At 43.6% G+C, this 22,500-nt stretch overlaps 1 protein-coding gene across 1 annotated transcript in view; it reads right to left on the bottom strand.

Annotated features, from left to right (window-relative positions):
* Positions 1–22,500, bottom strand: part of LOC132968523 (myosin-7B-like) — a 23,461-nt gene that overhangs the window by 333 nt on the left and 628 nt on the right. The window contains exons 2-46 of the mRNA XM_061034225.1: positions 20,664–20,763; positions 20,476–20,579; positions 19,670–19,813; positions 19,399–19,555; positions 19,215–19,242; positions 18,502–18,595; positions 18,327–18,419; positions 18,145–18,208; positions 17,725–17,823; positions 17,017–17,120; positions 16,789–16,927; positions 16,043–16,161; positions 15,815–15,964; positions 14,953–15,123; positions 14,583–14,762; positions 13,759–13,891; positions 13,600–13,676; positions 13,263–13,350; positions 12,679–12,796; positions 12,461–12,584; positions 12,240–12,376; positions 11,955–12,125; positions 11,726–11,810; positions 10,899–11,141; positions 10,620–10,796; positions 9,544–9,689; positions 8,833–8,923; positions 8,583–8,740; positions 7,872–8,103; positions 7,473–7,599; positions 6,985–7,103; positions 6,604–6,800; positions 5,806–5,989; positions 5,532–5,697; positions 4,631–4,755; positions 4,435–4,550; positions 4,075–4,261; positions 3,385–3,594; positions 2,530–2,655; positions 2,162–2,252; positions 1,998–2,077; positions 1,784–1,888; positions 1,545–1,640; positions 1,243–1,386; positions 1–1,157 (exon numbers count right to left, since the gene is read on the bottom strand). The exon at positions 1–1,157 is cut by the window's left edge and continues 333 nt beyond it. Of these exons, the coding sequence (XP_060890208.1) occupies positions 1,146–1,157; positions 1,243–1,386; positions 1,545–1,640; positions 1,784–1,888; positions 1,998–2,077; positions 2,162–2,252; positions 2,530–2,655; positions 3,385–3,594; positions 4,075–4,261; positions 4,435–4,550; positions 4,631–4,755; positions 5,532–5,697; positions 5,806–5,989; positions 6,604–6,800; positions 6,985–7,103; positions 7,473–7,599; positions 7,872–8,103; positions 8,583–8,740; positions 8,833–8,923; positions 9,544–9,689; positions 10,620–10,796; positions 10,899–11,141; positions 11,726–11,810; positions 11,955–12,125; positions 12,240–12,376; positions 12,461–12,584; positions 12,679–12,796; positions 13,263–13,350; positions 13,600–13,676; positions 13,759–13,891; positions 14,583–14,762; positions 14,953–15,123; positions 15,815–15,964; positions 16,043–16,161; positions 16,789–16,927; positions 17,017–17,120; positions 17,725–17,823; positions 18,145–18,208; positions 18,327–18,419; positions 18,502–18,595; positions 19,215–19,242; positions 19,399–19,555; positions 19,670–19,813; positions 20,476–20,579; positions 20,664–20,763 (5,811 nt within the window). The 3' untranslated portion in view covers positions 1–1,145. The remainder of the gene's footprint in view (positions 1,158–1,242; positions 1,387–1,544; positions 1,641–1,783; positions 1,889–1,997; positions 2,078–2,161; positions 2,253–2,529; positions 2,656–3,384; positions 3,595–4,074; positions 4,262–4,434; positions 4,551–4,630; positions 4,756–5,531; positions 5,698–5,805; positions 5,990–6,603; positions 6,801–6,984; positions 7,104–7,472; positions 7,600–7,871; positions 8,104–8,582; positions 8,741–8,832; positions 8,924–9,543; positions 9,690–10,619; positions 10,797–10,898; positions 11,142–11,725; positions 11,811–11,954; positions 12,126–12,239; positions 12,377–12,460; positions 12,585–12,678; positions 12,797–13,262; positions 13,351–13,599; positions 13,677–13,758; positions 13,892–14,582; positions 14,763–14,952; positions 15,124–15,814; positions 15,965–16,042; positions 16,162–16,788; positions 16,928–17,016; positions 17,121–17,724; positions 17,824–18,144; positions 18,209–18,326; positions 18,420–18,501; positions 18,596–19,214; positions 19,243–19,398; positions 19,556–19,669; positions 19,814–20,475; positions 20,580–20,663; positions 20,764–22,500) is intronic.

Genomic DNA, 22,500 nt, shown 5'->3' with positions numbered 1-22,500 from the left:
GCATCACACATTTGATCTCTAAGAATGATTCCAGTATTTTAAACCTGGACCTTATTTTAACACGAGGTCGAAAGGAGTAACAGGTAGTCAGAAGCAGCGTGAACATCGCCGTCTTCAAAGCCCACAGACTCCTTTGAAAAACCAGTTATTTCACTTCCAGAGCACTGCAGGAGGAGCTCGTTTGTCATAACTGTCACAAAAAACAAACACGCTCCTGTGTTCTGTGAGGCAAAATCCCTGTTTTTATCAAGTGATCAGAGCTCTGGTCTTTTTGTCAGATAGTTCGTTTGGTGGTGTTAAAGCTCAAACGAGCTCTGGTGCGCTTCAAAATGGGGGTCTCGATTCGCTTCCAAGTGCACCAGAGTTCGGTACGCCGTAGGTGAGAATGCGATCCGAACCAAACAAGGGAAGTGAACCAAACAGCAGTGCATTGTGGGTTGAATTTGACCGTCTGTAAACAATGTACAAATATGTTTGCAGAGCATGGCTAACGTTAGCATTGCTAACAACACCAGGCTTCAGTCCTCCTTACCGGTTACCGTCCACATGTCTGTGCTGAATGTGGTAACACATCGCTCCAGTCAATATATCAGTTTACTTTAAAGTCAGTGCACCATTAGGCTGCACTTCATCAAAGTAAGGGCCAGGTTTAACTAACAGGAGTTCACTTTTAACTCTTCATCACTTAAAAGGTTTAATCTAATAAACTACATGTCACATAAATAAACACCTCTTCTTTCTCTATAAATATATATCTTTTTTTTTTAACTCATGCAGCTCAAAAATAACATGCACATTCTTATACTCAAACTTCAACACACAGAATAAAGAAACCAGATATGTGTTTTCTTATGCTGACAGAAAAATAGAAAATAAATATTTTGTACTGAAACTTTTCTTGTTTCAGTATGAAGCACGTCTGCACGTCTTCCAGGAAATAGCCATGCCCTCCCCCAAATCCCCATCATCTCACCTTTTACACCAAACAACCAACATGTCATCAAATCAAAGTACTGCAACCTTAAAGTTGAACTTTTATCAGTTCAGTCCGCTCGATTCGCTGCCTGAGACACTTCCATTCAAAACAGCTTAAACAGTACGGGGGGGGGGGGGGGGGGGGGGGCATCTTTGGAGGCAGCAGAGCTTCACTCAGCGATCTGCAGAAAACACAAAAAGCAGGTTAGAAAACACTTTATTTTGTAGTAAGGAAGTACTTTCAGGTTCTCGGAGAGTGGCGCTCACCAGGACGACCTTGCTGGCTTGTTCTCGTGTTCGAATCCGCAGCTTGTTGACGGTGGTCTCAGCGATGTCAGCCCTCTCCTCTGCGTCGTCCAGCTCGTGTTGGACTTTCCTGAAACGCACCGTGCTGCAGCTCACCTGCTCCTCCTGGTGGACAAACACAGGAACAGCAACTGATTTAATTCCAACCTGCATGAACAGATGTTATTTGGCCACTAGGGGGCAACGAGGTGTGACTCTGAGGAAGACGCAGTACAGTGTCTGAGAGAAGTATGTGTCACTGTATTTACAGATGAAAGACTCACAGCGTTCTCAGTCTGCCTCTTGTAGCTCTTCACTTTGGTCTGAAGTTTTTCAATGAGCTCCTGCATTCTCAGCAGAGTCTTCCTGTCCTCCTCCGTCTGCAGAAACACACACACAGAGACCCTTTAAACCACCAGAACCAACACAGTGTGTGTGTGTGTGTGTGTGTGTGTGTGTGTGTGTGTGTGTGTGTGTGTGTGTGTGTGTGTGTGTGTGTGTGTGTGTGTGTGTGGGATCAGACCTGGTACGTCAGCTCTTTGCATCTCCTCTCATAACGACGGACTCCTTTCTGATACTCCTCGCTCTTCTTCTGCTCTACCATCAGCTCTGTGTGCAGCTCCCTCACCTACAAACACACACACACACACACACACACACACACACACACACACACACGTTAACCTGCTGCTAAGTCTTATCAGGTCATGTCTCTTTCTGTCGATGTTATTTCTCACTCTGGTCTCAAGCTTGTGAAGTTGTTTCTTTCCTCCTTTGAGCGCCATCTGCTCCGTCTCATCCAGTTTGACCTGCAGCTCTGTGAAATACAAAGAAATGTTAACGCTCCTCGTCTACAGGAGCAGCAGGTGATTTCTTTTAACCTTCATTATGTTGTTTTTACCTTTAACCGTAGACACCATGTTCTTCTTCATCCTGTCCAACATGTTGCTGCTGTCTTGCTCCTTCTTCAACTCCTCGGCCATCAGAGCCGCCTGCTCGACAACAACATGAACAGGATCAGTGGAGTACAAAGATTTAAGGAACCTCTACTTTACTCTCTGGACACGCCCCTGGTTTGAGTACTAGTTTTGCTGTTTTTTTTATCATGTAACAGAGTATTTTAACTGTGGTGACTGATGTAAAGGGTTTCTCCTCCACAACTTTGAGACAAAGATCAATTCTGCACTCTGCAGTCTGTACAACTCTTAGGTTAGTTTATGATCACACAGGGTTAGGGGTCAGCAGTGAGAGGAAGGGTTCAGGACTGACGTCAGTGATGGCTTTCTTGGCTTTCTCCTCGGCGCTGCGACTCTCCTGCAGCACCTCGTCCACCTCTCCGGTCAGGAGACACAGATCGGACTCCAGCTTCTTCTTCTGGTTCAACAGACCGGCGTTCTACAACACAGGAAACAGACGATATAAATGTAAATCAGTACAATCACTGATCAGTCCGTCTAAGCTCAGCCAGTGGTCCAAGAGTTTGTCCAATATTCACCCATCAAATAATCTGTATCACTGTAGTAGCCGACAAGTTGATCATATGAACTGTCCATCAATACATCAATCAATAACCTCGTTCATTTAACAATCAGTTAATTGATCAGTGTGAACCAATCGATCATTGTCAGTCAGTCATTGAGTGGTTCAATAGATCAGTAACCAACCAATCAGAGAACAAGATTATTTGTCAATCAATCAACTATTCAATCAGACAATGAATCTGTCATTCTTCTTATCAATCATCCAAACAGAGAAGGGATCAATATGTCAGTCACATAGTCACTCCAACAATTATCTGATTGGTCTGAGAGTTATTAAATCAATCCCTCAGTCAGTCAACCAATCACTGAATCATCCATCCATTATCTTCCTTTTCTCTGGGGTCGGGTCATGGTGGCAGCAGGCTAAGACCTTCCTCTACCCAACCACGTTTTCCAGCTCCTCCTGGGGACCCAAAGCATTCCCAGGCCACATGGGATATATAAGGTCACAGAATCAGTAAATCAATCATTTGTTCCAACAGTAGTCATTGATCAGTCAGTCCATTGCTTAGGTCAGTCAGTTAACCGTGTGTCCGTGTTCATAGGCTTACATTATGTATTGATTATCAGAATGTGATGTTACCTGTGTGGCGAGCAGGTTGGCTCTCTCTGACACCTCCACCAGCTCGTGTTCAGCCATCTTGCGGACGCGGTCGGTTTGTTCCAGGACACTGCGCAGCTCCTCCTCCTCAGCAGTCATCAGAGAACAACGGCGTTCCATCAGGACCATTTGTTCTCTCAGCTGATTGGTCAACTGGACTTTATCCTCCAGCTCCACCTGCTGCTCTTTAACCTATCGGAGGACACGACACAGTGACAACGATGATCTGATTCAGAAACTACAAAGCAAACCTGATTCACTTTAAACATGACTGGACGTCTTGCTAGCATGTACGCTACCAGTACCGTCTTGTGCCAGTTTGTATCGAAGTATCAAACATTTTGACAATCTTAATGACTGATGTAGAATAGCGTATTGTCTGCAAATGGCCGAACTTTCAATTTAACGTCAACAGATAGGACAGATAGGAAATCCCCAAGGCTTTTCAAATATTTGTGAGAAATTAATTTGTTCTAGCCTCAATATGAGTCCACGTTATTTTAAAATTTAGCATTAGCCTATGCGCTTACCGTCTACTGCCCCCTTTTGTATCAACAGTCCAATTTCCATGATACTCAGAAGAAATTAAAGATAAAAACTTTAGAACATCTGTAACATTAAGTCAATTTGTTTCTCAATAATGTTTTGTTTTGTGTCTGAGTGTCTGACTACCTGAGTCTGGAGGTGTCTCATGATCCTCTGGTTCTCAGTCGCCTGCTTGTTGGCGTGTCCCAGCTGGATCTCCATCTCGTTCAGGTCAGACTCCATCTTCTTCCTCAGACGAACCGCCTCACTGCGGCTACGAACCTCCGCCTCCAAACTGGCCTGCGTGGTCTCCAGAGATCTCTGGTGGCTCCGCCTAGTGGACAGCACTGGTATTACTACTAGAACCCATCCTCTCTTTTTTATTGCATACTTTATTCAGGTTTGGCCTCTTGGTAACTCCAGTTGTCCGGTCTTTGATTGGTAAGTGCTTAGCAACTGTTGTTCATTGACATTGAACTTGAGTTTGTTTTCTAGAATAGGAAATACCTGAGGTTGTCAATTTCTTCATCTTTTTCTGCGATCTTGCGCTCGATCTCAGTCCTCATCTGCTGCAGCTCCATCTGAAATCTCAGAGTCTTACTCTCCTCGTGCTCCAGAGTACCCTGACAGGTGAACAGATGGCAGGTTTCATAAGTGAGTGAGTAGAGATTGGACAGGTATCCACAGCAGGTAAGTCAGTTACCTCTGCTTCCTCCAGAGCTGTTCGGATGTCGCTCTTCTCCACATCCAGGATCTTCCTCGTTCTTTCCAGCTCATAGATGGTTTTCCCTCCAAGACTGATCTGATCAGTCAGATCCAGAATCTCATCTGGAAGAGTTTGGCAAATGGATCTCAAAATCAACATCGCAAAATCAAAAGCAAAGCAACACAGACCTGATGTAGTTATTCTAAACTCTGGTGTACAGTAGAGGTGGGAATCGTAGGTTAACTCACGTTGCAATATGATATGTGATACATATCTTCTGTACTTTAATGAGTTTCTCACATTCTCACCTGGTAGAAGAATTTCATACATCCCTAAAATTAGATTAGTTACTTCTGATGGCTGATACTACATAGTGATCACTACCATCAGGGTGTGAATGTGTAGGTGTGACATGCAGTGTAAAAGCGCTTTGAGTAGTTGGAAGACTAGAAAAGTGCTATATAAGCTCAAGTCCATTTACCATTTACCAATCATTGCCGCAGCTTGTGTCTTCAGTTAAGTCTTCTTGAATGCATCAGATGAGCCAATGATGACACCCAAGGTGAAGTTAAGTAGTGAACAATCAATTTCAATAAACTTCAACCTCTCTCTCACCTCTAGAGTTTCTGTTTCAAGTGTCCACTAACGAACCCTGACGTGAGCTAGTTTCTAGCTTTTGTCTTCCTTACTTTAAGCTAACTTGTTTCAGTGATAGTGAAATAACTTTGTAACTCTAGCTAGGCAGCTTTTAGCTAGCTCTACGCTTTGTCTATGGCGTTGCCTTTGATAGCAAAATAAACGTTCTTCTCTTGCAAAACAGATACAAACCATTAGTAATCTTCAATGAGCCTTCTCACAGTAACATGGAGAGATGGGGAGAGAGAGAGGGAGGGGTTACCTTGCAGGTTCTTGTTTTCCCTCTTGACTGTCTCCAGATGGTCCAGAGCTTCTTCATAGCAGTTCTTCAGTTTGAAGAGCTCGGTGCTCAGACTGCGCGACTCTTTCTGTGACGCCTCCAGGTCCGTCTGACTCTCTTCAAACTTCAGCTTCCAGTCACCCAACAACTGCATCAAACCAAAGCACAAGCCCAACACTCAAATGTCTTTCCTCAACATCTGCATGGAGTGAGTACATTTCTTTGTCGGTGCATCTGGCAGCTGTTTCTGACCGACCTTGTCAAAGTTGCGTTGCTTCTTGTCCAGAGCCAGAGCAGCGGCGTTGGATCGCTCCAGTTCCACCACCAGGTCCTCCATCTCTGTCTGCAGGCCCAGTTTGGTTTTCTCCAGAGAGGAACATCTGGCCTGAGACGTCTCCGCGGCTTCCTCAACAGTCTGCATCTTGACGACCAACTTCTTCCTACAAACACAAGCCGCAATAAAACCCAACTCACTTACTTCTTTATACGACTGGAAAAATAACAAAGGTGAAGCACCAAAAGATGATTCAGCTCATATCATAAAAAATATCAAGTTCATCTGATGAAGACGTTTAAGAGCCTACATGATGCTGTCACATTCGTTTTAAAGATAGGGCCAGAATACAATTCAAAAAAAGTTAGAGGAAAGTAATTCCAAAGGGTGAACCTCAGGGAAACATGAATCTGCTCAGTTATTGAGCTCTTTCAAATGTTGGTTGACATGAGCATGCGTTAAATAAAATACTTTGATGGTCCAGCTGAATAATTTCATTGTTTTTGAATTAAGTGTTCTGTTTTGTTCTAATTTATGCTTTATGAAAGAGGGGCAGATATTATAAGATCAGTCTTCTTTCTGCTCCTTTTCATTCAGAATTTGAGATTTTATGTTTGTTTGTTTTTCTTAATGTTATTGTTTGTTTGAATGAAATCAACTTTACAAATAAAATAATCAAAAAATAATAATAATAATTAAATATGAAGGTTCATCATCTGCAGGACTTGAATGATGACACATTTGTTCATGTAGTTAACGTAGTATTTCAGATGGTCTTACTTTGCTTCCTCTAGCTCCTCGATCCTCAGCACCGCGTCCGTCTCGTACTTGGCTCTCCACTGAACCACCTGGCTGTTGGCGTTAGACAGCGCCCTCTGCAGTTCGGCCTTGGCCTCCTGCTCCTCCTCCAGCTGCTCTTTCAGCAGACCGCATTCATGACGGGACGACTGCACCGCATGAGCCAGCGACACACGAGCCTGACACAGACATATTTATTAACTAATGCTCCTTACCTCTCAGAAAACAGCAACATGTTCCAGTTCACACGCCTTCATCAGAGAGCGATACATCGTTATTTATTAAGATCGACATAAATGTGGCCCCACATGAAGGAACCACATTCAGGACGAGCAGGAGGATCAGAATCGCCTCCTATCTTACTTTGCTCTCCTCCTCCAGCTGCCTCTTCAGGTCCTCAAAGTTTTGGGAAATCCCCGCCTTGGAGCGCTGGAGCTGGCTAATCATAGCGTCGCGCTCCTCCAGACGACGGCTGTACTCAGCTAGAGGAAGATCACAGAGAAGGTGCTGGATGCTCATGTTTATAAGAAGGTAAGAGTGTGTTATTAACCTTTAAAATATACCACTATGTAACTGAAAGGTTGAAAAAAAGTAGATCTCTTATGATGATTCAAAGTTCTTGTTTTTGCCACTGACAGGTTCAGATTGTTCTGACAATACGACATAAAGGATCTCTGCAGAATTAAGAACAGCTGTAACACAAACCAACTGATCCGTGCAGAGGTACAGTAGATCTGCCACTCCCCTGATCTGCTGAAACTGAGTGGAGGACTTTAAGCTATCCAATCGAAGAAGGACTTGCAGCCATGACAGACTCTTTAAATGTTCCTGTGAGCAGGTGTGTGTTGTACCTGTCTCTGTGACTGCTCGAGCCTTCTGAGCAGAAACTTCAGTCAGCTGTCTCTGCAGCTCCTCGGCTTTACTCCGGCTTTCATTCAGCTGGTCCTCATAAACCCTGCACATCTTCTCCACTGTTCCCTGCAAACCCAGAAAGAAAGATCATTTATCATCCAATGAGAAGCTACACTGACTGATGAACTCATCGGGGTCCAGGGTCACACAGGCTGTGTGTGCATGCGGAGGACAAAATAAAAAAAGTGGGAAAAATTGATTGATGTGGAGCTCTCGCGGTTGCTTTGCTCCAAGACGAGGAGGAAAGATGTCACAAAAAGCGGAGGTAAAGCCTGTGTTGACCTTTACAGTCCTGGAGTGGTCCTTTATTTTGACCCTTAAAGTGGGGGCGTTTTTACCTTGGTCCGGGACAGCTGCTCCATGTTGGTAGCCAGATCTTCGGCCTCCAGTCTGAACTCGGCCTTCTCCTTCTCCAGTTTCTGTTTGGCTCTCTGCAGAGCGTCGATCTGCTCACTCAGCTCCGTCACCGTGTCCGAGTGCTTCTTCCTGAGAGTGGCGGCCGTCGTCTCATGGTGAAGCCCCGCCTCGTCCAGCTCTCGACGTAGCTTCATGAAGTCTGCCTCCCTCTTCCTGTTTGACATGGAGTCACATGGACAGGTGTTTTATTAATTAAACATTGATGCTGAAAAGTCCTAGACTGCATTAATCCCGAGCTTCAGAGCGCCTCTCTCAAGTTTTTTAACACTCCTGAGAGCTCCTTCCCGCTAAATCAAAGAAAAGGTTTCCTCCTGTCGTTGCTAAATTTGATCAGTTTGAACCACTGCTGTGATAATTATCAGGAATTTAACCCCTTAAATGCCAGAATCATGTAATCAAACTGGCATTTAAAGGGTTAAATTCCTAAAAATGATTGAATGTTTGGTAGTTTTCAGCAGGTCTGAAGTTGTTTAAGAGATTTATGCAGAAAAAAGGAGAAAAAAATATCAATCTGTTCTATTTTTATATCAGTTTTTTGGAAGTGGACATTTTTGTCCTTAGTGACTTCAGAGGGTTGTAAATTAAACTGATGCCTGAGGGTGAATAAGTGCCGCTGTAATGCCGATGATGACCTGTTGAGGGCGATCTGAGCAGCAGAGGCTCCTCCGGCCTCCTCCAGTTTCTCTCCAAGGTCCTCCAGCTCTCGGGCGATGTCGTTCCTCTGACGTTCAGCTTTGGTTCGCCACGCCCTCTCCGCCTCCAGCGCCTCCTCCAGCTCCTCGATACGAGTCTGAGGGAGCGAACACAACACCACCCTTTAGCAGCAGCACCGATGGAGAATATCTTTGAGAAAAGACAGGTTTGATTCTGAGATCGGCCAACCTGGAGCTCCTTCATCTTCTTCTGGAGGTGAGCGTTCACACTCTGCTCGTCCTCCATTTTGGTCTGGATCTGACCCAGCTCAAAGTCTTTCCTTTGGAGTGGTATGAGGAGAGACAGGAAACAGAAATATTTGATTATTTATCACTTAAAATGACTTGTGATTAGTAATTGTCATGATTTGTTCTGTTTAGTTTAGTTTTTCACAGTTTAGATGTTTTTTTTATCTTTCAGGTCTCATTCCTCCCTCTATGTTCTAGTGTTTCTTAATTTTTCATTCTACAGTGTCTTCAGTGTTTCATGTATTTATTTTGTAGTTGTCCTCAGTGTTTCTTGTCTTGTGTTTTATCCTTCCTCTGTGTGTTTCCCTCCGTGTTGATTGCCCTCATTGTCTTCACCTGTGTCATTAGTCTCACCTGTGTTTGATTACCCATGTGTCTATTTAGTCTCTGTGTTTCGTCCCTTCTGTGTCAGTTCATTGTCGTTTGTCAGTCGTCAGTTTACTAGTGTCTCCTTGTGCTTCCTCGTGGCTCCTTGTTTTTTCATGTTGGATTTTGATAGTAAGTTTTGTTGTGGACTTTTGATCTTCATTTTGAGTAAATCATTTTTGTTAGATCTGCATCTGGGTCCTCCTCTTAGTTTTTCTCGAACCTTGACAAGTAAGAGCAGTTTAACACTGAAACTAACTGTATCTTTAAAGTCTGTTTTTTTTACTTCTTCAGTCTCTCCTCCAGCCCGTCCTTTTGGTTCTCCAGATCCTTCACTGAATCCACGGACAGCTTCAGGTCTCCCTCCAGCTTCCGTTTGACTCGTTCCAGTTCCACCCGCATCTTCTTCTCCTGACCCAACGAACTCTCCACCTGCAGGGAGGAAAGGAGGGAGACTGTGAGGAGCCAACCTCAGGAGACAGGGGCATGCAAACATCATGGTTTAGCACAACACTTTGTGTTGGGTTTTACCTCAAGTTAATGTTTGAGTATTCTGAGAACTTTTAAATCCTGAACTCCTGATGGCCATTAGAGGGGATTGAAAGTTCTTTAGGGTGCTGTTATGGTCTTTCAGGAGGTTTTAATACTCATATTGGATAACAAAAGTCTGTTTTTTGATCTCCTTTGGGTTTTTCTTGTTTTCCTTTTCTGTGGATTGTCTTTGTAGTAGGCAGCGTTGTCATACTCAAATCCAGGATTAGATACTCAAATCCAGGATTATTGGCAGGAGATAAAACAGATAAAGATAAAAAAATGTGACTGTTTGCGTTCACACTTGCAGCTCACCCGAAAACTTCTGGAGGTTTCAGGAGTTTTGTGTGAAAGCAAACTCTCAGATGTGTCCTGCAGAGACTCTTGAGATGATTCTCTGGTCACTGAAGACACTTTTGATGTTTCCTTGGAAACTTAAGTGGTCCTTTGAGGTTGCTGGACTTTATGTTCAGTGACACAGGTCTGTGAGTCCTAAAGGGTTCTGCTGGTCCTTTTGTTTCAGTGGTGTCTGAGAAGGTTCTAGATCTAGTTAGTTGTAGGGATCCTTAAGGAGGTTCAGTCGGTTCATGCTCTTGAGCTGGTTCATGGTTCTACTTTTCTTGAAGGAAGTTTTAGTAGTCCTTTTGGAGTTTTAGTTGGACTTAAGATAGATTTTAGGTTAGGCTGTTTATCATCGAGTAGTCTTTGTAAAATCTATGACGAGGAGCCCTGAAACACCTTCTTAACAAACTGCATTTATCATATTCAATAAGCAGGACTTAGACAGACAGGCAGACATGCTAAACTCAAAGACAGTCCTTCCAGTCTTACATTGTCCACTTGCTGCTCCAGCCGAGTCTTGGCCTTGGCCAGCATGTTGACTTTGTCCACCTGAGCCTGAAGATCGTTCAGCGCCTGCTGATGAGCTTCCTGCAGCGCACCTTTCTCTCTGGTAAGGGAGGCGATAGATTCATCCAGAACACACATCTCCTGAGACAAGTTCTTTACCTGAATGGAAAGAATAAAATGTATGACCTCATCAGCTCAACCCATCATTAAAGTAAAGCTCTGACCAACAACAAGACAGCATGGGACAGGAAGTGAGCCCACCTTGTTCTCCACTCCGTGTCTTTCTTTCTCAACCTTAGCCAGGGTCATCTCCAGGTCGTCCACGTCTTTCTTCAGAGCAACCACCTCGTCCTCCAGCTGACGTTTCTTCGACGTCAGTTTGGTGCTCACCTCCTCCTCGTCCTCCAGACGTTCCTGCATCTCCTTCAACTTCGACTCCAGAGAGATTTTGGACTGAATCAGCTGGTTACAGCGGTCCTCTGCGTCTGTCAGGTTGTCCTGCTCCTAGATGGAAAACATGGACAAAAAGAGAGATTTAAACAATCTGAATTACTTAAGAAACATATTAGTTTACAGGAGATAAGCTTTAGATCATATAAACCAATCAAACTGTCCTACAGCTAAAGCCAAAGTTTTTCCAATGAGGCCAGACCCCCATCAAAAACCGTCTGGCATATCTTAAAGTTCTCCCTTAGCAACTTGCTTTTTGTAAATGTACAGATAAGAGCCAACAAGAGACCCACAGTGAGAATCTGTGTAAATGGGTTCAAAAGGACTGTAAGAAAATATAAATGGTAAATGGACTTGAGCTTATATAGCGCTTTTCTAGTCTTCCAACTACTCAAAGTGCTTTTACACTTCAGGTCACACACTGATGGTAGTGGTCGCTATGTAGTATCATCCATCAGAAGTAACTAATACCATTCATACACCGCCACTGAAGCAGCGGGAGCAATTCAGGGTTAAGTGTCTTGCCCAAGGACACATCGGACATGTTGCCCAGCAGGGGTTGAGAGGCGACGACTCTACCAGCTGAGCCACAGCCGCCCCAATAGAGAGTTGTTCTCTCAAGTGTCAGTTTGACTTACAGCTTGGACCTGCAGAGTCAGATCGTTTTTCTCCTGAACCAAAACCACCTGTCTCTCCTCGGCCTCCAGGCGCTTTACCTCTGACCTGACGGAGAAACAACAAACCAAAGTTTTGGAGTGAAGACACAGACCTGAGCAGCAGGATGCTGAAATCAAAGTTTGAGTCTAAACCATTAAATGTCTGATTGATTCTGTGCAAACACACGGTCAGGTAGAAGGAGAATCCAACCTGTCAAAAGCCTCTTTTAATTTTTTGAACTCTTCATGGAGGGCAGCTAGCTCTTTCTCCACTTGGGCGCTCCTGAGCAGGGGGCGGAGCTTATAGAACAGCATCATCCACGGCCAAGTCCTCACAGAGAAGAACGCCCTGAGGTTAAACTGGATCACCATGACGGCATCTCTGAGAGGAAGAAACCACAAGACCATGTTTGATCATGCAAACTCGATGGATTATCTGATGCTAATGCTAATGCTAAAGCAGTTTATTTGTTCGGAGGTTGATTGTCACATTGACCTTTGCAGCATCATCTTCTGTAGTTCCATCCTCATCAGCTTCCCTCTGGACATGGCCTGAACGATGGTGAGGATCTGAGCCAGACGGGCGTCCCTCATGTCCTCCAACAGACCCAACAGACCGGCTTTAAAAAACACCTGACAGGAAGAAGATCTTAGAATTTTTAATCTGCCATCATAGAAAACAAATCTTTACAACACACAGCATCCTCTATCTATCACCTTAGAGTGTCCGAACTTGTACTGGGTGTTGTCGATGTCCAGAGAGCCCAGCAGCTTCTCTACAGCCTTCTTGCTGTCCACAAACGAGTCCTCCGGAATCGCGTTGGGATTCAGGATCCGATACCTGAGTAAAAAAGAGGACAAGAAAGTATTTTATCCAAATCTCTCACTGGATTAGTAAAACTCCTGAATCATTTGTTTCTGAGTTTAGGACTGACCGTTGTTTGAACTCTGCGTACAGGATTCGGTTTGGAAAGCCCTTCCTGCAAATCCTGATCCCCTCCAGGACCCCGTTACACCTCAACTGGTGGAGAACCAGGAAGGGATCCATAAATCCTGGGAAGGACAAAGAGATGTCATCTTCTGACCTTACACTTCATGCAACACAGTGACGACAGGTAAGGTTCACTTTGCATTGGTAATGTTGATAGAAGCTACAGTTTTCTTCATTAGTGATCAGGTTGGCAAACATAAATACATCCAATCAGTTTATATCTGAGCCCTTTATATAACGACTCTACCAGAACCACACAGGCTGCTAGGCGGAAACGGGGCTTTAGAGTCAAAGAGACCAGAAAGCAGGTGAGGATTTAGGGCGGGGCTACCTGAGATATACAAGACACAAACCATGTCGTACAATTAGGACTACTTTACATATTTATAGTCACTTCTGGCTCCACAAAAACAAGAATGGTATTCTGGGGATGTGCTGTGTCCACTTCTTATATGCAGTCTATTTGTGTGATGAACATTGCACCTACATCTGGCTGCAGACTGCATGTGTTTGTGTTTTTTTTTTTACCTGGATTCTTGCTCTCGTTGGGGATGATGCAGCGCACAAAGTGAGGCTGAGTGCTGCGGAGGTTAGCCATCAGCTTGTTCAGATTCTCCTGTATTCAAACAGAAGAATGGGTAAGAGACATTTCAGCTCAATGTCACTTTGTTGAGGTGGTGTCCGCCTTTTAAAATAACCCCTAAGACCCCCCCCCCCCCCCCCTTTTTTTTGTACATGACTAAGATTGCTGCAAGCACCAAAACGGAAACTTTATCAATCCATATATCTATTTTTCCCTTTTCAGCGCTCTTTTGATCACGTTATTGTGTGTATGAGGATATACATAAAGGCACAAAGAGCTCACCTTGTGTAACTGTGAAACTGTCTGGAAAGAAGCTCCTTTCCTCTTTCTGTGTTTTTTCTCGGCCTTTGGGTCGCCTTCTAAAACACGGCACAAAAAATACTTCACACACAGCATCTCTTGTACTTTTTATTTTGAAACAGTGGTTGTTTGTGTAGTTACCCGACTCGGAGCTGATGTAGTTCTCAAACAGTCCAGCCATTAGCTTGTTGGAGGATTTCTGGAACAGAACCACCACCGTCTCATTCAGAGGATCTCTGTTCTTGTCCAGCCAGCCGGTGATGTTGTACGGCACCTAGAGAGAGAGAGAGAGAGATACGCATATAGAAGATCTTTGACTATAAACCTTGGACCTCATAGATTAAACTCAATAAATGATCAAAGTTCTTCTTTTTAAAGACTATTCTATATTTAGGTCTCCTTGGTGTCAAGCTGCATACACCTCAGCAAATAAACACAATGTGGAGTTCCCCAGGGCTCTGTTCTTAGGCTTCTCTATTTTAATATCTACAGTACACTTTCCCTCTGACTAAACATGCTCACTTGTTATGCAGATGACACAAAGATTTAATCACAAACTCACTGAGATTTCAGATTATCTCACCAGATACTGTGGCTTGTGGTTTTCCAAAGTTACTAGCAACTAAGCATTTTCGCTAGCCCCAATTTTGTTGTTGGTCTATGGTTTCGACTTCGAAATTTGCTTGTTCCAACCAGAAAGGATATCAACCCAAGCAAAGTCATTGCTTAGTTTTCCTTTTAATTTACAATTAGCATCCCCAGTTTGGAAGCAGGAATAAAATACTTTGCAATACATATTTGTCCCTTCTTAAAGTACTCAATACACCAATTTGGAGTAGACGTCACAATTACGTCCCGATTATGTCACGATAACACCGTTTCGGGCACAATGTGTAGAAGCCTTGTGAAGGTGATTGGTTAAAAAAGTCTAATTTTGAAAGTAAAGACGGATCTCTGATACTCACCACTCCTGCATAGTGGACCACTTCAAAGTGCGTCTCATATTTGCGCTTCTTGTCCGGTCGCGGCCGCTGGAAGTTTGGCGACTTTCCCAGGTGGTTGTCGTAGAGTTTGGTTTTAAAGCTGGTGTCGGTGGACTTGGGGAACATACACTCCTCCTCCAAGATGGACAAAATACCCATGGGCTGGAAAATAAAATCCCATATTCAACGCTTTAACTCGCCCAAAGGATAACAATAAAATTTCAGTTATCACGTTTTAATGATCTCTACCGTCATGAAACACAGATGAGATCCCGTCCTCCGACACACCTGGCCACATTGTGACTTTAAGAAAATATTTCAGTTAACAAATAGTGATAACTACCAAACTCACCCTCTCTATGAGGTCTATGCAGGCCTGCAGGTCCAAACCGAAGTCTATGAAGGTCCACTCGATCCCCTCGGTCTTGTACTCCTCCTGCTCCAGGATGAACATGTGGTGGTTGAAGTACTGCTGCAGCTTCTCGTTGGTGTAGTTGATACAGAGCTGCTCGAAGTTATTGAACTACAGACACAGATAAATATATGTTTTCAGTTCAGCCCCAAGCAGGCAGGGTTGTAGACAACTTTAAGATTTGTTATAAATGCAGATATCTCCGGTCATCAGAAAAGTCAAACACGTTTTAAAATATAATGTAATAGACATTTTATTTCCCTTTTTGTACCCAGGCCAACAACCCTGAGAGAGTCACAAAAGTTAACCTCTAACCTGTAAAATTGTGTTAAGTCAACAGGAGCTAGCTGTTAACACATTTAAATAGTTTAATGGTAAGCTAACCAACGTTAGCCGTTATCAAAGTTTAACATAAATACTCTTGTTAATAACAAAGGTTAAGAGTTAAAAATCACGAACACAACCGAAACTAACATTAGTTTGTGGGAAATGACATATCAACAGCTAACCAATGCTAATGCTACAATTCAGCACTTACTAGTTAATCACAAATAATTAAGGTCTGTAATTAATGCATTTTTGTGCATTAATCACATGAAAGGTCTCGACATGTTTAGTGTTGTTGCACACAGAGACTGGAGGCGGATGGCGATCTCTAGCTTAGCTCCATCCACAGTGATTAAATACATCAGACAAAATGTTTCTAATTGGCTGACAGATAATTGAACCATTTACCCATTGGTCAGCTCAGTTCAGCAGACAGTAGAGTTTGAAAATAAATATCAGATACTGTCTTTCCTACCTCGAAGATCTCGAAGCCGGCGATGTCGAGGACTCCGATGAAGTACTGGCGAGGCAGCGCGGTGTACAAGGACGAGTTGATACGACTCACCAACCACTTAAACATTCGGTCATATGTGGCTTTAGCCAGAGCTGCTACTGCATAGTTCACCTGCACACAGAAACATACAGATGTTTAGAAAGATGTGTCACAGACACAAGAGATACAGAAGGCTGTTTGATGACTTACCTGTTCTACAGTCTGTCCTTTCACAATGCACTCGTTTCCCACTTTGACCCGGGGGTTCAGGATTCCTTTCAGCAGGTCAGCAGAGCTTATTCCCATCAGATACGCTGCCTTATCCAGACCTCAACACACAATGCACACGCACGTCATCTTTGATGCCTTTAAACGCCAAAAACGATGATTACTTTGATAATATAGTTTTATAGGTTTGAGGTTTTCTTTTAACCACATAATATTAGATATTTGCTTCAAAACCTTCAGTCAACCAACTCTCTTTGAACTTTAAAGGTCCAAATCAGTGAGCTGTGTAGAGAGTGAGATGATAAAGGTATCTTACTATCTGATCATTAAGGAAACATGTTGAAGTGCTGGCTTCTCTGACAACAATGCAGCAGCCAGTATGTCCTCCTTCTAACTTTAGATTCTGCTCCTGAATGCTCTGGATTTGTTTGGACCAGAGAAGGTAGGCGCTGTTAAGGACACCCCCCACACGGCCGTTTTGGACGCCCCTCGGTTTGTCAGATATGAGAGCAGTTATCAGGTCAACAGGTGTTGCAGCGATGGAAGCGGGCAAGAGAAGTGGTTCAGATAGAAGTGATTGTACCCGACCTAAAAAGCCTCTGCATGTTTCTAATAAGCTCCACGAGCAGAAACGTGCTCAAACTAGGCTGCGTTACTCTTCTATTTATCGTGGTGGACTTCAGATATTTATATTGGACTAAAGCAGATAAAATGGAGATGGGTCTCACTCTCTGTGCCGTCGGCATCGGCCTGCTCCTCCCTCTGCTTCTTCTTAAACTTCATGTTCCCGAAGTGCATGATGGCGCCGACGATCTTGTAACAGCCGTACTTCTCCTCTGGAGTGAAGCCCAGCGTGTCCATGGCGTGCTGAGCACACACACACAAAGATGATTTGTTTACCTTGATTTGGCCGGGTTGTGTGTTTTATTAGCGAGGGTGAGGAGTGTGTCTCTTACATCTGTGAGCTTCAGCTCCTCCCCGTCGTCCATGCCCTCCACCTTGGTGTCTCCCTGGGAGCAGAAGTGATAGTCGTAGGCGTTTGTGTTGACCAGCAGCATGTCTGCAACACATCAGAGCAGCACAGATCACATCCACTTACATCGTTTAGTTATCATCTTTAACTCTGAGAGCAGAGCTGATGGGACACACACATCACATGCAGAAAGAAGATCACCTTTTATTGTTCAAATGTTTTTGAGAAGCGTAATTTTGCTGAACTTCAATAGTTACTTTTGATGAATCACATGTTTAGAATTCCATTATTCTGCATTAAGAAACTGTCTGGATAAAAACATTCTCTGAACTCAGTGGCGCTAATCCTCTCTGGGAAATATTCGAGTCTCAGAGACGAGTAAAACAAATGTTATCTTTGGCCACCTTTAGTTCATGTGATTTATAAACGAGCTCCTGCAGAAAGTCAGACATGTTGTTTGTAGAAGGATTACATCATGGTTGATAAGGACTTTAATTTAAAGCAACGGAAACAATAATCTTGTTTGTATGATTTGTCTGTCAATGCTGAGATCATTTGCGACTCAATATTAATCTGTGGATGTTTTTTACACGTTCTTCTGATCCTGATTTGTGACCGTTTGTGTTCGGTTCAGTTTGTTAGTAGTTTTGGCTTTTGATTGGATAATGTGTAGCATTGTGGGCGGGGCTACCTTGTAGTTCTGGCTTGTGATTGGACAGAATCTGGTAGTAGATGTGGTAGCTCCTCTCTCCTGGCTGTTGGAACACAACTCTGGACTTTTCCAGGAGATCTGATGAAACATAAACGTCTTGTTAACCACGGTTCTTTAGTGGTTATTAATACAAAAAAATGTAATCTGAAGGAATAAAAAAGTTACTTCAGTGATAGAATAGAACTTACTTCTTTAGATATATAACATTCAAACATTAAACACGGCTTGAAAGTGTACGTTTGACATAATATCTGACTTTTTTTAAACTCTTTTAGGAAAAGGTGAACTTCAAAGCTTGATCCAGAGGCAGCTGGACTTAGTTGAAGATCTTGAACCAAGTCCAGTTTCCTTTGGATTTACTGAGAACCTCGTCAGACCGATCTGTGAAGTGTTACTCACAGATGTCGATGTCAGCAGACGCCAGCCTCCCGGTCGGCCCAAAGTGGATCCTGATGAACTTTCCCTGAGGCACAAACACAGACCCAGTGCTCCATGTCACACCAGACGTTCTACATCACGGTCGTTGATCCGCAGCTCGACCCTCATTCATAATAATTAACGACTTTAACCCTTTAACTCACGAAGCGAGAGGAGTTGTCGTTGCGGATGGTCTTGGCGTTGCCGAACGCCTCCATGGCGGGATTAGCTTCAATGATCTGATCCTCCAAAGACCTCTGAAGACACAGAGAGGTGATTAACAAACAGTAATGACTTTCTCTTTAAATCTACGCTGAGTTTATTATCATGTTGACTTACGCCCTTCTTCACGTTTTCCCCCAGAGCGGCGGTGATGGCGAAGTACTGAATCACTCTCTTGGTGTTGACTGTTTTTCCTGCTCCTGATTCTCCTCTGACGGGACCAAACACACCGAGATCATCAGCGTTTCAGAAGGTACAGAAGACACACTTCTTTTATATCTTAAGGACAGTCAGATCACACGTCATACTCCATCAAACGCTTTGAGACTCAGATTACATAAAAAGACTTCGATGAAAAGAGACGATGTGTCGAGATCCATTTCTAAAAGTCAAAGTAATTTTATCACTTTGTACAAATCACGATTTTCCAGAACCACAAGTGACTTCTCCAAGAACCCAAATAATCACAGAATGACAAAAACAGAAACAGATGTTTGAAAATGTTCATGAGGCTGCAAACCAAAAATGTATGTTTTTGATAGAGCTTTGAAATGTTGGGAGGAGGGAGTGTGTGTAGGGGGGGGGGGGGGGGGGGGGGGGGGGTAGTGATGACATGCAGCAAAAGGTCGCGGTCGGATAGAACCCACGGCCGCTGTACATGAGGCGCGCTACATAACCACTAGGCTGTCGGCGCTCCTAAATCATTACATTTTTTATTCAACATTGACAGCTGAACTCCTGTTCATACAATAAATCCTATTGCATGTCTGTATCCGATATGTATTACTACATATTTCTAAAATCTTTAAGTAGATGTGTCTGTGACTTACGTGATGAGCATGGACTGGTTCTCACGATCTGTGGAATAAAAAAAGAGTACGTGTGAATAACCAGCAGAGAAACAGTCGAGACAGAACGAAGTCTCTGTGTGTGAAGCACTAACAGACCATTAGCACAATTAGCCACCATGCTAAACCTTTACAAGTCTAACGTTAGCGATCATAGGTCACTCACTCTGCAGTAGGTCAGTGTAGGCGTTGTCAGCGATGGCGTAGATGTGAGGGGGCGTGTCCAAACGACGTCGTCCTTTATACGCCGCCACCACCTCGGCGGAGTAGACGGGCAGCCATTTGTACGGGTTCACCGTCACACAGAACAGACCGGAATAGGTCTAAAGCAAAAACATAAAAATGGCGGCTTTGTCATTGTTATTGTTTGTTGCACAATAATTGTTTTGGGTCCAAGAGAACTCAGTATGGCTCTTATAAGAAGAATAACTACTAACGTAGATCATCCACATGTTGTATCTCCTCTTCAGGTTGAAGAGGACAGAAGCCTCGTTCAGGTTGGTCAACATGGCCATGTCCTCCATCATGTCAAACTTCGGGGGGTTCATCGGCTGGAGGTCTTCTTCTTTTACTATCAGAAACTGAAACACACACATATAACATACAGTAGAGGGTTAGCATTAGCCGCTAAATCATGTCAAACCAAACTTCTGTATTCTATTGTCAAACTAGAAGCCAAATGTTTTGGATGTTGGTTTGCTGCTTAACCATGCAGCCTAGCGCCATGTCACACACTTTGCTCTGATTGGATGAGGCATTTTGTCTTAGCCAATTTAGAGCGACCTCTGGAAATCAACGGTTCCAGACTCATCGTCATTTGTGAACTGTACAATGCTAAGCTATTTAAGCTCTCAAATATACCTAGGGTTTCAGTGTTGGACCAGAAATCAGGAATTGGTCAGGCTTGAATTTAAACCAATGGAATCCAAGATTGATAAAGATTTTAAAGCAATACTTGACTTCTACTTTGACAATCATGACTGCTTCCTGTCTCTGCACTGGATGTGAAATCCTCCAAAAAACTGACTGTGCTAACTTTTTGATGCCTTACACAACTTCCAACTTCACTAGTTAGCCAATCAAAAGTATTTGGACGTTATTTATGCATTACATGTGTCACAACATTAAATGTGAAAACAATTAATACATTTTGTATTGCCATTAAACGTAACCAAAGTGACTCCAAGAGGAGTAATGGTGTGTTAAAACGGGGTAGCTAAGATAAGCTAATCGGCCAACTCACCCGTCCGTCCTTGGTCTCCACAGTCGTCTTGTCTCCGTTCAGCTCTCTAACCTCCACCTCGATGTACGCCTCAGCATCGTCAGGCATCCAAACACGCTTCGTACCTGAGGGCATCAGATTGAGCACTCAGTACAAATACAGGATGTATAAACCCAGACAGACAGAGTTATAAATACAGGCGTTTATACCGTCAAAGGCTTGGGCTCTGGCAGCTAGCTGCTCCAAGTTGGTGAGCCGAAGGTATCGACCAGCTTCTCCAAACTCCGCCATATCCAAGAACCGAGACATCTGGACACAAGAACACATCAAAACAATCTTTATAGGAACTTCTGTAGCATTTAGCATTTCTTGAACAATACACCACTGGGTTCTGTGATAATATGCCCCACCTTCATGGTGTGACTATTCTGAAAATACTACTACTATTTAAAGGAGCAGTATGTAACTCTGACCCCTAGTGTTTAAAATGGGTACTGCAGTCTAAATTCTAAACATCATAGAGAGCTGTCTCTCCCCCCCCTCCTCTCTCGAGTCGATGCTCACACAGGTCACCATGTGGTGGACTCTGAAGCTTCAGTGTTTATCCAGCTCTGCATGGGTCTGTAAACCTTTCTGTGTTCTAACCTCTCTCCATTTTTCAAAAGCATCTCCAATATTGATCCTAGTTTGAGCACGTTTCTGCTCGTGGAGCTTATTAGAAACATGCAGAGGCTTTTTAGGTCGGGTACAATCACTTCTATCTGAACCACTTCTCTTGACCGCTTCCATCACTGCAACACCTGTTGACCTGATAACTGCTCTCATATCTGACAAACCGAGGGGTGTCCAAAACGGCCGTGTGGGGGCGTGTCTTAAAAGCGCCTACCTTCTCTGGTCCAAACAAATCCAGAGCATTCAGGAGCAGAATCTAAAGTTAGAAGGAGGACATACTGGCTGCTGCATTGTTGTCAGAGAAGCCAGCACTTCAACATGTTTCCTTAATGATCAGATAGTAAGATACCTTTATCATCTCACTCTCTACACAGCTCACTGGTTGGACCTTTAAGTTAGTCTGAGATGTCACTTTTGTAAATAGGGCTGCACATTAAATCATATGAGCATTTGAAATAAAGACATTGTAAAAGTCTAGCGTTGCTCTCTCTCACTGAGCATGCTTCAGTTTCACCTGCTAGACGGAGGTCAGGGAATAATGTTGGTACATTAAAATAATTTTGATGCATTGAGATGGAGCTAAAGCTAGCTAGCAGCTACCCTCAGGTTCATTTAGTGATGAAACATGTACCTCCTTTATGGTTTTATTTTGGATCCAGCTGGAGCTCTTTGTTGAGCTGATCTATGAACATCTTTCTGTATCAGTGTAGCTCGCAGACAGACCCCAAACTAACCTATGATGTTAACAAAGTGGCATGGCAGCCGTTTTGCCCGATTTGTTAGGCTTACCTCAGCATAGCTCGGGATTTCAGACAGAGCTCTCAGCTGCCACGTCAGCTCAAGAGGATCGGTCTGAAAGCTACGGCCTCTCCCTGAATTATTTTCTCTCTGTGCCTGAGCTCACAGATCTCCTCACTGCAGATATATTTTGAAGTCACAATGTTTTCATCCGTCCCCGTCACACGGCAGAAATGTTAATACGCCACATAGAGGGCGTGGAGCTGAATATTCGACGATACACCGAAATAAAGATGGAAGACTCTTCTTTAACATCAGTGCGACTACAGGGAGACACTGAGGAGGACATTTACATTTCTACACTACATGTATCAAAATATTTGCTTATTAATGTATTTGACTGTTTTAAAGATGAATCATTGCATTAACGCTTTCAGAGTCCTCTCTCTCCTCCCTCTGCACACCTTTAAAAGTCTGTATGCACGTCACCTAAAAGTTCACCTCATCTGTGAATACATTCCCCCTGCTCCAAAATCAGGATCAGGATCAAGCTCCAGAGTCCTAAACGGTCTGGATTCAGACTCTGCTGAGGCTGTGGCTCAGAGGAAGAGCGGGCTGCCCTTCTATCAGAGGGTT

Source organism: Labrus mixtus, unplaced genomic scaffold (assembly GCF_963584025.1).
Source record: "Labrus mixtus unplaced genomic scaffold, fLabMix1.1 SCAFFOLD_143, whole genome shotgun sequence".
In the NCBI taxonomy this organism is placed as follows: Eukaryota; Metazoa; Chordata; class Actinopteri; order Labriformes; family Labridae; genus Labrus; species Labrus mixtus.
Note: the sequence above shows the minus strand (reverse complement) of the source record. Positions and strands in the feature narration are given on the sequence as shown.